The sequence below is a fragment of the Oreochromis aureus genome, linkage group 7, assembly GCF_013358895.1.
Source record: "Oreochromis aureus strain Israel breed Guangdong linkage group 7, ZZ_aureus, whole genome shotgun sequence".
NCBI classification, from domain to species: Eukaryota; Metazoa; Chordata; class Actinopteri; order Cichliformes; family Cichlidae; genus Oreochromis; species Oreochromis aureus.
Window position 1 is genome coordinate 2,734,498 of NC_052948.1, and position 14,258 is coordinate 2,748,755.

The 14,258-nt window shown below is 39.5% G+C and overlaps 1 protein-coding gene across 2 annotated transcripts; it reads left to right on the forward strand.

Annotated features, from left to right (window-relative positions):
• Positions 1-470: 470 nt before the first annotated feature.
• ndufa9a (NADH:ubiquinone oxidoreductase subunit A9a) lies at positions 471-6,601 on the forward strand. 2 transcript variants are annotated; one of them, XM_031760116.2, is made up of 11 exons: positions 471-596; positions 1,891-2,064; positions 2,204-2,301; positions 2,419-2,510; positions 2,636-2,777; positions 2,945-3,047; positions 3,247-3,317; positions 3,675-3,751; positions 5,003-5,098; positions 6,164-6,230; positions 6,354-6,601. In XM_031760116.2, exons 1-11 carry the CDS (start codon positions 542-544, stop codon positions 6,522-6,524), a joined length of 1,146 nt encoding a protein of 381 aa, XP_031615976.1. In that variant the 5' UTR covers positions 471-541; the 3' UTR covers positions 6,525-6,601. The 2 variants fall into 2 exon arrangements, with proteins under 2 accessions (XP_031615976.1, XP_039471748.1); XM_039615814.1 differs by lacking the exons at positions 5,003-5,098; positions 6,164-6,230; positions 6,354-6,601 and adding an exon at positions 4,797-4,990.
• The last annotated feature ends 7,657 nt before the right edge of the window (positions 6,602-14,258 follow it).

The window sequence follows — 14,258 nt, forward strand, 5'->3', positions numbered from 1 at the left end:
TTTTCGGTTATATTAATTGATCTTTCAGGTTAATGTGTTTTTGGTGTAAATCTTATTTTCATGATGTATTAGAATACTCAGAGTAAATTAACGTCTTAACGGGTATAATAACCATCAAGTTGGCAGACATGAGGCCACAACGAAACGGCAAAGAAATATTTGAATATACAATTCAGTAATAAAACAGAAACGAGACAATACCATTAATTGAAATGTATAAGTATACAAGTAGTATTTTATCCGTTTATGCTAATAAAAAGCTGAAAGTGTGAATAAATTTGTGGTTATTTATTTTAGTGCTTAGTTTTATTGGCACCAAAATAATAAAAAAGACACAAATAAAATTATATCAAGGCTAAGTCCAAGCCTGGAAAAGCTAAAATTAAGACGTAAAACACCAGCCCAGAAAACAAAGGTTTTCATTTTTAGACTTAACGGTTACAAAGTTTTCCATATTTATACATTATTCTGGTCGTATTTATGCCTTCTTCGGGCGGCAGCTCTCGTATTTTGGCCGACGGGGTTTGCCGTAGTTGGGAAGATGGCGACCGTAACGCTGGTTAGCCGTCCTGCGAGTGTCCTTTCAAAGATTTCAAGTGAGTACCGTTGCAATTGTAGCCAGAGCATGTGTAGATGTATGTCTTACGGATTCATATAGCCAATCCCTACACTTGTGCGATTCCAAAAGAAGATCACACGACGACGGGACACTCGGCTCGGGTGACCTTGCTAACGGGCTCGGCTAATCACCCGCTAGCAAGAGCTCTAGGTAGCTAGTAGGAAACAAGAAACATAAAATTGATTAAGTATTTTGCCATGAACTACTGCTGAATCTGGGCGACTGCGTCTCATTGTGGATTAATATATCAAGGATGTGAAGTATGATGTTAGGTCGAGCTGGTTTCTCTGTGCAGCTGTAACGTCTGTTTCGCAGACTGCTAGCATCTCCTGTTTCTCTTTTGTTTTACTGCAAAATAAAACAACACTTTTGTTGCTTGACAGACTGGATGCTGTCTTTAGAGTAACTGCCGAAGTAGGGATGGTATAATTATATAATTTTAGACTGAAACACTGAGCTAGCTTTAGTCCCATGTCTGCCCTGTAGTTCACATTAGCTGACATTTTTAGTTTCATTAGTTTACTAACTGAGAACCAGTGTGAAATTAAATACAGTTTTGTCGCCAAAGGACTTGGGCACATTTTTCATGCTTCTGTCATCTGCAGCCTCCGTATATAGGATTTCCCATTTCCACTCTCTGGTTTGACATTGGGTCAAAATGCAGCTGCTCGTCTCTTAACTGGTACAAAGAAAAGACGGCACGTCACTTCTGTTTTAGCTCCCCTGCTTTGGCTGCCTGTGACGTTTTTAATAAATATTTCAAAATGTTATTCACTTTTAAAGCCGTCTATGAGTTAGCTTCACAGTATATTACAGGTCTTTGAATTTCATAGTTTGCCTCCAATTCAATGAAGTCATTATTATAACAACATTATAATTATAACATACAAAATTTCTCTCAATGCCTCCTTCTTGCCTAAAAACTAAAGGTGATCAGGCTTTTGCAGTTATTGTCTCCAGGCTATGGAACAGTCTTAACAGTGCTTGTAAAGGACTTTGGGTTAAATTCTGTTTTTGTGAAACGTGTTGTTTAAATTAAACTGACTTAACTTTAGTAAAATGCATATTAATACATACTAATATGTAATACCATGCACACACTATTGTGGCCTTCGGTTGCTAGATGCATGAGGCTAAATTGTAAGCTTTAATACAGTTTTGAAGTGCCAATCATTCAGCTTTATGGTCTTTTCCAATTAAGTGTGTAACTGATTGCATCTCACCTTATAATTAAATCCAACTGCTACCTGCCTTTCTACTCCCCCTAACAGGCAACTCCTACCCTGCTTTGTTGTCAGCTGCGTCTGTCACCACAGTCCAGCAGAGGAAGTTGCACCATGCTCTCATCCCTAAAGGGAAAGGAGGACGCTCCTCTTTTAGTGGAATAGCTGCCACGGTGTTTGGTGCCACAGGTTTCCTAGGACGATACGTAGTCAATAGGCTGGGTGAGTTGAGAAAAAGTGAGAAAAATGCTGACATTAATGTGCATTTGTTATTAGCTAGTACTTATACATACCGCAATGCTTGATTTCAGAGTACACACTGTTTAGCGGAAGTTAAAATGTTTTCATGTGGTGTTTTCAGGTCGGATTGGCTCTCAGATTATAATCCCTCATCGCTGTGATCAGTATGACCTCATGCACTTCAGGCCCATGGGTGATCTTGGGCAAATCATCTTTTTGGTAAGCTGCATATGGATGCAAATTTCTCTTGCAGAAACACTTTAAAGTGCATATGGGCATGAATGCAGAACATCAGCGGATATGACAGTCACCTTGTCTTTGTTTATTGTGTTAAAGGAGTGGGATGCCAGGAACAAAGACTCCATTAAACGGGCTATGGAGCACTCAGATGTTGTCATCAATCTGGTGGGCAGAGAGTGGGAGACGAGGTATATTAGTCTGGAAATAAGCACTTGATTTATAATCTGGTGTTCACATGAAGCTGATTTGTAATAATAAGTTCCCTTTGAGGTTGGCTATTTAAGGTTTTTCCTGTCCACCTCTTTCTGTGAAGGAACTTTCGCTTTGAGGACGTGTTTGTTACCATCCCACAGCAGATTGCCAGGGCAGCCAGAGAAGCCGGCATCACAAAGTTCGTCCACATGTCGCACCTCAACGCTGACATCCGCAGCCCCTCAAAATACCTGAGGAACAAGGTCAGGAATCGCTTCTATACAGATCGAAACACTTTTTGTCAAAGTCACACTGTGTTTTGAATGGGTTTGTTGAAATTTTAAGTGAGTTTTAGGTACACTTTTATTACAGTTCATAATTCATGTTTATACAACAGATAATCTTTGTGTGTCACGTTCTTTAACTGTAGGCTGTAGGAGAGACTGCAGTAAGGGAAGAGTTTCCTGATGCCATCATCATGAAGCCCTCTGAGATGTTTGGGAGGGAGGACAGATTCTTTAACTATTACGCAAGTAAGAAGGCCTCTGTGTACCTCTGTGTCGTGTAAATGTCAGCAAAAGGTCATTACAGTTTGATAATTGTGGTTTCTTTTGTCCTGCATATTAACTACAGTGTTGCCTTTCTTAATTTCACACAGAACTGTTGTTCCTCATCTTTGAAAATGTTCCCAGTGATAATCGGTGTAACTGTGTGATTTAAATCCTTTCTCAGATATGCGCTGGTTTGGAAATGCCGTTCCTCTTATTGCCCTCGGGAAAAAGACGGTGAAGCAGCCTGTTCATGTAAGTGCTTGATTTTATTAACTGGTTTATCTATCAGTTTATTTTCCCTTTTAAGATGACACAAAGAAAATTCCAAGTCATTGCTTGTATTTTGTTGGAGTGTGGCTGATGGTTTCCATCACGTCTGCTATTTTGTCAAAGCCACACTTGCCACTGCAGCTATGATTAAGTGGTTCCACTGGTTTCATTCATTGTTGCATACCTAATTTATCACTGGGCCATGTGGTTGCAAAACTGTTTTGTCATATTTCATATAACAATTGAAGTTACACTGTGGATAACCACTCCACTCTTTGACTAAATGCTGTTCAAACACTGTAAACAAAATCAACTAAGCGCACCGTCTTTCCCCTTCAGGTGGTGGATGTGGCTAAGGCCATCATCAGTGCTATCAGAGACCCTGATGCTAATGGAAAGACATATGCACTTGTTGGGTAAGTGGGCTAATTTGTTAGCAAAATTAGCGTGTTGTAATGTATTTATGCCAAGAAGTTCAACAAATATTGAAATGTTTAAAAGTTCAAATTTATAGCTGCTGTTCTGGCAATCGCAATGATCTCTTCTGAGATTGTAAATTCAGAACGGTGTTAAATAGGAGAATGTGCCTATGTATTTTGTTTTTATGGATTTATGAAAAACAAGGTTAAAGCTTGACTAATACCAATGTTTGATCATATTTAAAATCCAATATGTCAGCCAATATTTTTCTTCTTTCATACACACCAATCATAAGTGGATTGCCCTAATATTTATGTGTAGTTTTTAATTCGCCCTTAATAAAATAATAATAATAATAGTAATGAAGTAATAGTTTATAAATAATCCTGTTTTTAATTATCACAACAAGTTGTGCATACTCATTTGCACACTTCCTGATTGCTCGCATCAAATTGTTGTTGTTTGTAATTTTATGAAAACGTGCTGCCCTCTGGTGGACAAATTGTACAACATCAACAATCATAACATAGTTGTAGGGTGTTTCTTCAGTTCTTCTTTAGTTTTTTAATGGATCATGAAATTGCCAGAAACGATACATCGTCAGAAGAACACACGAGGGTTTAAAAGTTCCTAAATGTTTGACTAAAAAATAAAACAGATTTATAATGGAGATGTATAATTTAATGTGATATGTTTTAGGTGGTGTTAAATTCAGTTAAAAAAACATTAATTCAATAAAAGGACTAGATGTTACAATCCCTGGTAATACATTGCTTCAAGTGGAGAAGGTTTTGAGGGATGGCTGCTCTGAAACTCTACCCTTTTGACGGCCTCTGCTGAGGCTGGCCCACCACGGGTTGATGAATCTTGGACGTGTGTCTCTCAGTTAGCTGACTGTCTTCGCTGCCCAAGTGATGTCAGCCCTCTTCAGCCACAGCCAGTGACTGGTCCTCTCAGCAGTGTTAGCTAATTCTGTTATAGCCTGTCCTTGTACCTGTCCTCTGACTCCAATCTAAGCAGTTTTTCCTGTTGTACTGGCAGCAAAGCCCCTGCACCCCACTTCCACCGGACACACCTTGATCTTCCAGCCTCTGCCCTCCGCCTCAGCTGCCAAGTTGGCATACCGCAGCTTCTCGTGGAAATGGTGTTGCAACATGTTTGTCAGTGGTTCGAGTCCTGCCTTTGTTACCATGGGTGTGCATGATACACATTTTTTTTCTCTCTCTCTCCTGTTTTCTTTTGTCTAGACCCAATCGTTACCTCCTTCATGACCTGGTGGAGTACATTTACGCAGTGGCGCACAGACCTTTTGTGCCCTACCCTCTGCCTCGCCCACTTTTTCAGTAAGCACCTCATATATTATGTTCAGGGTTCAATATTCTCCAGAATGAAGTCATCTTATTTGTGTAAATACTTTAAGGACTCAGTCACAAAAACAGTGGATGCTGAAAAATATTCATAATTATTCATTATTTAATAATAACCCAGGCCATTTGGAGCATGCAGCAAGATCAGAGTTAGCTTAAAACTGTTTTAAAAAATATGCAACAAGTGTGATTTATGACTGACCCGCATTCAGGCAGAGCTTCTGCTGAGAGCCACATCTGCATCCAAAGTAGTTTGACTTTTTCTTCTTTCTTTACTTTTTTTTAACAAATACAACAGCAGTCACCTCTGGGGGCTTATACTGTGAGGTAAAGACTATCCATGTCAGGCAGGAAACACAACAATTAGACAAACCCTTTGTCGTTTGACAACAGTGGGAAAAGCAAACTTTTTAGCAGAACCAGGCTGAGGGAGGGGCAGCCTTCTGCTGCAACCAGTTAGGGGTGAGGTGAAAGAGAAAAGGAAGGACGGAAGACACACGATGGAGGACAGAGTTTAATAATTACTAATGAATAAATACAATATATATAGTCTGGTATTTAAACATGTATAGATTGTGAAAGAGAAATGCTCAGTGCATCATAGGAAGTGCCCAGCAGTATAACTGAGGGATGGTTAAGGCTCACATGATCTAGGCCCGACTGTGAGCGTTATCAAAAAGGGAAGTTCTAAGAAATTCTTTTTATTAAACTTTTAAAAACTAACCACAAGTAAGATAAGAGTCTGAGAAAATATTTGGATATTATCATCTTTAACATATGACAGGACCTGATGATTGTAAATATAACGATTGTGGAAATGAAGGAAAGCTATACCACATAAATGCTTCATGTGCTTGTTGAAGGACATGTGGTCAAAAATCGTTCCAAGATTTCTCACAATGTTACTGGAGGCCAAAGTAATGCCATCCAGATTAATTTAGGACAGTAAAAATACAGAACAACCACTTCATGCTATGTTGAAGTACTGGTTATCAAAAGTTGTTTGCTAATGTTATAAATGACGGTTTGCTCATTTTCCAGCCTGGCTGCCCAGTTGTTTGCAATGAATCCTTTTGAGCCCTGGACAACCCCAGACAAAGTGGATAGGGTAAGACTGCCAAGTCTCTGATATAGCCTCAAGGCTGGTCTGAATTCCCCCCTCAGCATTGTACCAAGGTGCTTTTTCAAGATAATCGATAAGAAAATCCTTTAATGTGTTCCCATTTTCTAGTTTCACACAACAGACATGAAGTACCCAGGACTCCCGGGTCTGGAGGATCTCGGCATCACTGCTTCCAGTGTAGAGCAAAAGGCTATTGAGATTTTGCGTCGCCACCGCCGCTTCCGTTACCTGGAAGCAGAACTGGATGAGACGAAGCCGGCCAAGACCGTCAACTATTAAGGCAGCCGATGAGAAATCTCCTTTCAATGCTTTGTCTTTAACTCTATTCTGTACATAAATAAAGAATTATCCCCTAATGTGTTTCATGTGTAGATTTCTTGGTAAATATTTTCATTAAACACAGCATTCCCTGTCTGACATGACGTTGCATTACCGTGCTCATGTTTTGGTTGTTGTATTTAATCATAGAAAGTATGACTGTGATAAAGGTGGAGTGTTTTAGTGACAGCACTAGCCCCTTAGAACAGCGGTCCCCAACCTTTTTGCACTCACGGACCGGTTTATGTCCGACAATATTTTCACGGACTGGCCTTTAAGGTGTCGTGGATAAATACAACAAAATAAAACTAGTACTGGTACCGAAAAAAAGAAGATTTATTCATAACACACGTGAAAAGACCCAGGAAAACCGAGTTAACGATAAAAATGATAACAAAATAACGCTGAAAACCCTGAAAACCATACATTTCACACCTGAGCCTCAACTCTCGCGGCCCGGTACCAAATGACTCACAGACCGGTCCGAGGCCCGGGGGTTGGGGACCGCTGCCTTAGAAGATTTGTTATCAATCCAGACAGCAGGGGGACTGAAAGCAGTGCTACTGCAGTAGATCCCAGTGTAAAAAAAATAAATGTAGCAGTACTCACAAACAGCCAGTGCAACAACAACAGTGTTAGTGTTTCAAGAATAATAAGCTACAACTCTAATAGGGAAGTTAAGGCAACACAAGAATAAAAGATGAACTACTGACATACAGAAATAGATAAAACTCTTTTCACAGCAGAGAAGTCATTTCATCTGCTCTCCATGCAGTTTTTATCCCTCGCTGTATACTGCAAAAACTCTTACCAAGTATATTTGTCTAATTTCTAGTTGAAATATCTCATCATACTTAAAATAAGACACAATCAGCTACAGAGTATCATTCCAGTGAGATATAGGGACTTGTTTTTAGACAGTGCATCTTGGATCTGGAGAATTTTCACTTATTTTTCACTTATTTCAAACAAAAAATCTTGTATTAAGTGAAAAAAATCTGCCAATGGAACAAGTGAAAGTTCTGCAGATCCAGGTCCTAGAAAATAGGACACCCCACTTGGTAACATTTTGAGTTTTTGCAGTGTAAAAGGCAGACTGGGTATTGTCATCACCCTGCCAGGCAGACAATGTGGCTACACATGTTTGTGAATCCAATAACTCGAGAACAAAGTTTCAAATTTATGGCGTGGGTGAAAATCTGAATGCGATAACTTCAGAACAAGGTGACACAGGATTTCCATATTGATGCTATAGGTCAGGGGTGTCTAACTCCAGGCCTCGAGGGCCGGTGTCCTGCAGGTTTTAGAGATCACTCTGGGTCAACACACCTGAATCAAATGATAAGCTTGTTACCAGGCCTCTGGAGAACTTCAAGACATGCTGAGGAGGTCGTTTACCCATTTAAATCAGCTGTGTTGGATCAAGGACACATCTAAAACCTGCAGGACACCGGCCCTCGAGGCCTGGAGTTCCCCCACCACTGGTGGTGGTGCTGGCTACTGCCAGCATTTTTAAATCTGAGATGCTTTTCTTTACCTTAAGTTGTTTTTATACACAATGCTGTTATTTTTACTTCACTGCTAAAGATATTTGTGTTGATGGGCTTCTCCTTTTAATGTCACAGATCTCTCAAGTTCCAGCATATGTCACAGCATTACATCAGTGTTTTCAATCAAATTACTTCATATACATATTCTTTTTATCATATTACCTCTCTGTTCAGCACTTTGGCTGACACTTGATGTCTTTTAAATGTGCTATATAAATAAACATGACTTGACATATGTACTCATCGGCCACTTTATTAGTTACACCTTGCAAATACACGGTTAGACCCACTTTGATTTTGCTCCATGCTGACATCATAGCATCATGCAGTTGCTGCAGATTTGTCAGCTGCTCATCCAAATTTCCCCTTCAACCACATCCCAAATGTGCTGTACTGGACTGTGAAGGCTACTGGAGTACAGCATTTTTCCATCGCTCTATTGTCCAATTTTGGTGAGTGCATGTGAAACAGTTGACAGCTGTGGCACCTGGCGTGGTCTTCTGATGCTGTAGACCATCTGTGTTCCATCTTCAGGTGCTCTTCTGCATACCTTGTATGTAACGAGTGACTGAGTTATTCTGGGTTTCCTGTCAGTTTAAAATACTCTGTCTATTCTCCTGACTTCTGACATCTTGATAACTACTAGACACCTTACATATATCCAGACCTGTTGCATTACCTACACATTCATCAGAAACAGATTAGATGAATGAGTGATGCACAGAAAATCAAATTACTGTGTTTTTACTTCTGTTTCTGGCACTGATTATTTCAATGCTGACACTGTTGTGAGGGAGTCGAGTGGCCATCGCAAACAGTAAAATGACAATAAAGGTTTTGACCAGCAGGGGGAGTTTTTCGGTTTCTGTTCAAATAACCTTTCAGTCACTGTAAGCAAACTTTTGTGTTTGTGATTCTTTTTGTAAAAGCCACAGAATTGATACCTAGAATGTCTTTGTCCTGCTTTTGTGTAAAAACATCTATTATGACAGTTAACAGACTAATGCTGTTAACTGGTTTGTTCTGTGAAGAGGTTTAAGCTTTATAAGCCTGGGTTGGTGCTCCTGAGGGAGAGTTCAAAATTGCAGTGCTGGCTAGTTGACTAATAGCCATGGGCTTGGCTGTGGCTGTAAGTTTGCTTTTGCATAGTTTTCTTCTTTTGTCATTCATTCCACCAACCTGAGCTGCCTTGTTATCTGCACCTGTAAATAACCTGAGTGAAGAGAAGTCCGGCTTCCAAGTGTTCTTTCTCCACTGAGGCCCTCTTACAATAACCATGTGACTTGAATTTTCATTTTCACACGCATTTTATTGCTTTTCTATATTGAAATTTTGGTTGTTGTATTTAATCATAGAAAGTATGGCCATTATTAAGGTGAAGTGTTCATGATGTGGTAGTACTAACCCCTGAGAAGATTCATAATCAGGACAGTAAAAAAAATGCATGGTGGGTCTAAATGTCAGTAGAAGAAGTAATAAAGTACCGTATAACGCTAACGGGGAAGGTAAGGTGATCCAGAAGGATAAAGAAGTGAGAAAAATAGAAACGGACCACAACAAGCATAATCTTATCTGTCATATTTAATGCTTCAAGGCTGTCATTTATCCTAAATGTACTAATATTTTAATATCAATTACAAACACAGTGAATTCATGTAAAACAAAGGAGGCTGAGTAAGTTTTACAAGCACATGAAATTTACTGAGTGTACTTTGAAACCTTTATTGTTAGCCTGTTAACGGTTGTTGGCATCACCTCTGCACCTTTACGTCAGTAAAAGACTATTTAATAGCTGTGTGAGTTTTTTTTTCTTTGAGAAATGTTTAATCTTTAAGATAAGACATGCTTTTATATACAGCTTGAGTTTTAAAGCCTGTTCAAAAGGTTGCAGTGTGTGTGTGTTGTTGTGGGGTTGTGGTGTGGGTGGGGAATCCAAAGGGGAAAGATTTATGCTCGATTTGATCTGTATGACAAGTTTTTGAAGAGCACTTGATAAGTCCAGACAATCCTTTTAGCCAGTTTCTTCTTCTTTTGCCCCAACAATGAATAACAGTTCTCATCCTTCTGTTTTCCAGCCTCCACAAAAGCAAAGCTAATCGAGGTATCAGGTCAAAAGAATTCCCCAAATTACATTTAAAAAACGTCGACAAAACAGAAGAGAAGGTCATTACGCCAAAGTACCCAAACTCCATCCTGTTTACCAAGTGGGGCGATGGCCTGACAGAACAAGAGCAGATGGAAGCCGAAGGTCTGTTTCAGATTTATGGATACAATGGCTTCCTGAGTAACCAGCTGCCACTTGGAAGGAAGCTTGAAGACACAAGAGATAGCAGGTACATTTTATTAATGAGATCTGTGATGTTTACATTTTTTTAATTTATTGCGGTAACTTTCAGTGTTGTCATCCTTTGTCTTAGAAATGCGAAAGTATTCCTCACAGTACATAACAACTCACCCTGTTTAGATGTCTGGTACAGAAATATCCCAAAGATCTGCCGAGCATCAGTGTGATAAATGAAGTTCTGTCTGTCATTAACCTGGTTCAAAGTGAATAGAGTATTTCTTTGCAATTAAAACTCTGTGCAAACAGTCTTGGTATCAAAATAAAGCTAGCGATTCAACAGAGGTGTAAATATTACAGCAGATGTTACTGTGTCAAAGTAACTGAATCTGGAACATAGAAAAATATGAAGATTTTTTTCCTTGCTTATTTTTTTTGTATTTTTATAGCATGTAACCCCTTTGAAAATACGGTGCAGTAGACAATACATTCCAGAAAACCAGAAATCAACATATGAACATTATCTGTGCAAAAATTGATGCTGCTAAAGTGAAACAGAGCAAAGTTACAGAGGTTTTGGTGAAGACATAGCCAGGTGTTTTGCAATTTGTCACATTTTGTCACATTTTAGCAGAAATGATTTTAATAATGCAGGTGCCACTACTTATTAAATTTAAGGGCAAAACACCTTCTATTCAAAATGTTCAATATATAAATCTATACCATATGTTCTTCTTATCCATTATGTTATGCAAAATAACAAATTTATTATTACCTTATATTTGAGTATTTGAGAAAAACAGTAACCACTGCCATTTCAGTCTGCATTCATTTCATGACATTTCTTTTAGCAATATTACTGTTTAAATCATGCGTTCTTGTATGACCAATGACAAACAGGATCATAGAATCATGGAGGAAGAAGCTCAGAGAAAAGCTGTAACAACCCTCTTAAGAGCCACTGTGTGGACCAAGGAGCTGTTCCAGGCCAGCCCGTTCTCACTCCAGAGGCGTAACATCTCGACGATTTGTCACGTCCCGCTGTGTTCCAGAGGAGCGCGAAAGGTGACCTTCCGGGTTCTTATGCTACGCGCCGGGTCATCGGGGAAATCCAACCGGTCCTGCGGTAATACACGTTTCAGCCATGTATTCCAGCCCTAACCATAACCTTATCCTTAACCTTAACCAACACTTTAATGACATTATACAGTGTTTTACAAACCAGTTTAAGTAAAATGAACAAACATGTGTTGATTGGTTCCAAACGGTTCTCAATTTTCCTCATTTTTCCAGTCTCGTCATTTAGGGAGGTGTTGGGTGCCCGGAAGCGTAATATGTTGATGATTTGTCACCTAGCGTAAAATATTACGCTTTGGGAGTGAGAACGTGTTGTCCAGGAAATATCCCCATCCTGCATGGATGCCACTTCTAACAACCACAGGTAATGTAGAGAACCAAACTACCAGGATAATAAATATAACCGAATATAATATGAAATTATTACTTTTCCTTTTACCAGCACTGCTACTACAACACAGATGGTTTAATAATCATAGGGGGGATTACATCTCACAATTATAACAGTAATCGCTGCCTGGTTGATCCAGGCTCTGGAAGTTCTCCCACCCTGTAGGAGTGTTCACTGGCAAAGAAAAATGAACTGCACATGCACTGGGACTTCAAACAAGTAAGATCTCGGCCGATAACAATCATGGAAATGTTTAAATGATGCCCCGGTATAGTGTCTTTTCAGATGCCACTGGTAGGAGTAAGTCAGAAATGTTCAGATACTGGTACTGTCATACTGTCAATGTTTTTTAGAAACACTTGCTGTGCACTGTTGCCTCATAGCGTCTCTCAAACGTCTCTCAAACTGGCCAAGTGATCATAAACAAAGCAACAAACAGATGCCTTGAAATCGCCCAAGGAGCAAACTTTTACTATGAGCTCATCATTCAGCAGTGCAGTGGACAGAGCTGGAGGATCGAGCGTCTCGTCACAAGTTTTTAGTGCAGTCCTTAACATGAACGTCTGTTATATTCAGGTGTGCTCAAACCCAATCTTATGAATATTTTTGACTAATTAAAACAGAATAAAGATCAAAACTATTTCTAAATACAACTGAAAATGTTTTAATTCCTACAGTACTCACTACAAATAACTGGGCTGCACATTTTCTACCTGTGAAGCATTTACAGTTAAGCCCATAATTATTCATACCCCTGCCAAATTTTGACTTAAAGTTACTTTTGTTCAACAAGCAAGTTCTTTTTTGAGCAGAAATGACACAGGTGTCTCCCCAAAGATAATAAGACGATGTACAAGACGCATCATTGTGGAAAAAATATTTCTCAGGTTTTATTTATATTTTAGCAAAAGTATCATGTCCAGAATTATTCATACCCTCTACAACTGTCACAGTCTCTGGGAAAATCCAAAGTTCCATACCATTCCAAATAGTCAAAGCTGTTCTAAAGCATCCTAATTACCCTGATTAATTGGAAATAGCTGTTTTAATCAACTCAACAGGTGAAAAACAGCAGCTCTCTGCAGGTGGTCTGTGGACATTCATGGCTAAGACAAAGGAACTCAGTGAGGACCTGCAGCTGCGCATTGTGGCTGCTCACAAGTGAGGAATGGGCTACAAGGCCATATCCAAATGTTTTCAAGTTCCAGTGGCTACAGTGCAAAGTATTATTAAAAAATACAAGATGTTCCGCACTTGTAAAATCTCAGAGGACGTTGTTGGAAGCCAAAAGTGAAACCTGTGCTGGCCAGGAGAATAGTTGAAAAGAATCCAAGGATCACCACCAAGGCCATTCTGGTGAATCTGGGCTCTGCTGGTGGCAATGTCTCAAGGCAGACAGTCCAACGGACACTGTTGGGTTCCACGGATGCAGACCAAGGAAACGCCACTTCTCCAGGCACTTCTAAGGCATGCCAAAGCTCATTTGGCCTTTGCAAATGCTCATCTGGACAAAGAAGAAGGTTTCTGGTCTTCAGTGTTATGGTCAGATGAAACAAAAATTGAATTATTTGGTCACAATGATGTTGGCATCATTGTGATCATTTGGCATAAAATGGAGAAGCCTTCAACCCAAAGAACACCATCCCCACTGTCAAACATGGTGGTGGGAACCTAATGCTTTGGGGTGTTTTTTAGCCAATGGACCAGGAACCTAATCACAGTAAACAGCACCATGAAAAAGAGCAATACATGAAGATTCTCAACAACAACATCAGGCAGTCTGCAGAAAAACTTGGCCTTGGGAACCAGTGGACATTTTAGCACGACAATGACCCAAAACATACAGCAAACGTGGTGAAGAAATGGTTAGCAGACAACAACATTAACGTTTTGCAGTGGCCTAGCCAGAGTCCTGACTTGAATCCAATTGAGAATCTGTGGAGGGAGCTAAAGATCAGGGTGATGGCAAGAAGACCCTCCAACCTGAAAGATTTGGAGCTCATTGCTAAAGATGAATGGGCAAAATGCCTGTGGAGACGTGCAAAAGCTGGTCTGCAATTATAGGAAGCGTTTGATTGCTGTAATAGCCAATAAAGGCTTTTTTCTATTGATTATTGAGAAGGGTATGAATAATTCTGGACATGATACTTTTTGCTAAAATATAAATAAAACCTGGGAAATATTTTTTTCCACAATGATGCCTCTTGTACATCGTCTTATTATCTTTGGGGAGACGCCTGTGTCATTTCAGTCAAAAATAACTTGCTAGTTGAATAAAAGTAACTTTAAGTCAAAATTTGCCAGGGTATGAATAATTTTGGGCTTAACTGTACATGATTCCAGGAGTTTAAACAGTTTAGGCTGAATGACATAATGGTAAACAAATAACTGAACAT

Bases quoted from the DNA above. Each gene is read 5' to 3' on its own strand.
- ndufa9a (XM_031760116.2), top strand. From the start codon at position 542: ATGGCGACCGTAACGCTGGTTAGCCGTCCTGCGAGTGTCCTTTCAAAG. The intron at 597-1,890 runs GTGAGTACCGTT...TCCCCCTAACAG, and splicing joins TGTCCTTTCAAAGATTTCAA to GCAACTCCTACCCTGCTTTG. The intron at 5,099-6,163 runs GTAAGCACCTCA...CTCATTTTCCAG, and splicing joins CTGCCTCGCCCACTTTTTCA to CCTGGCTGCCCAGTTGTTTG.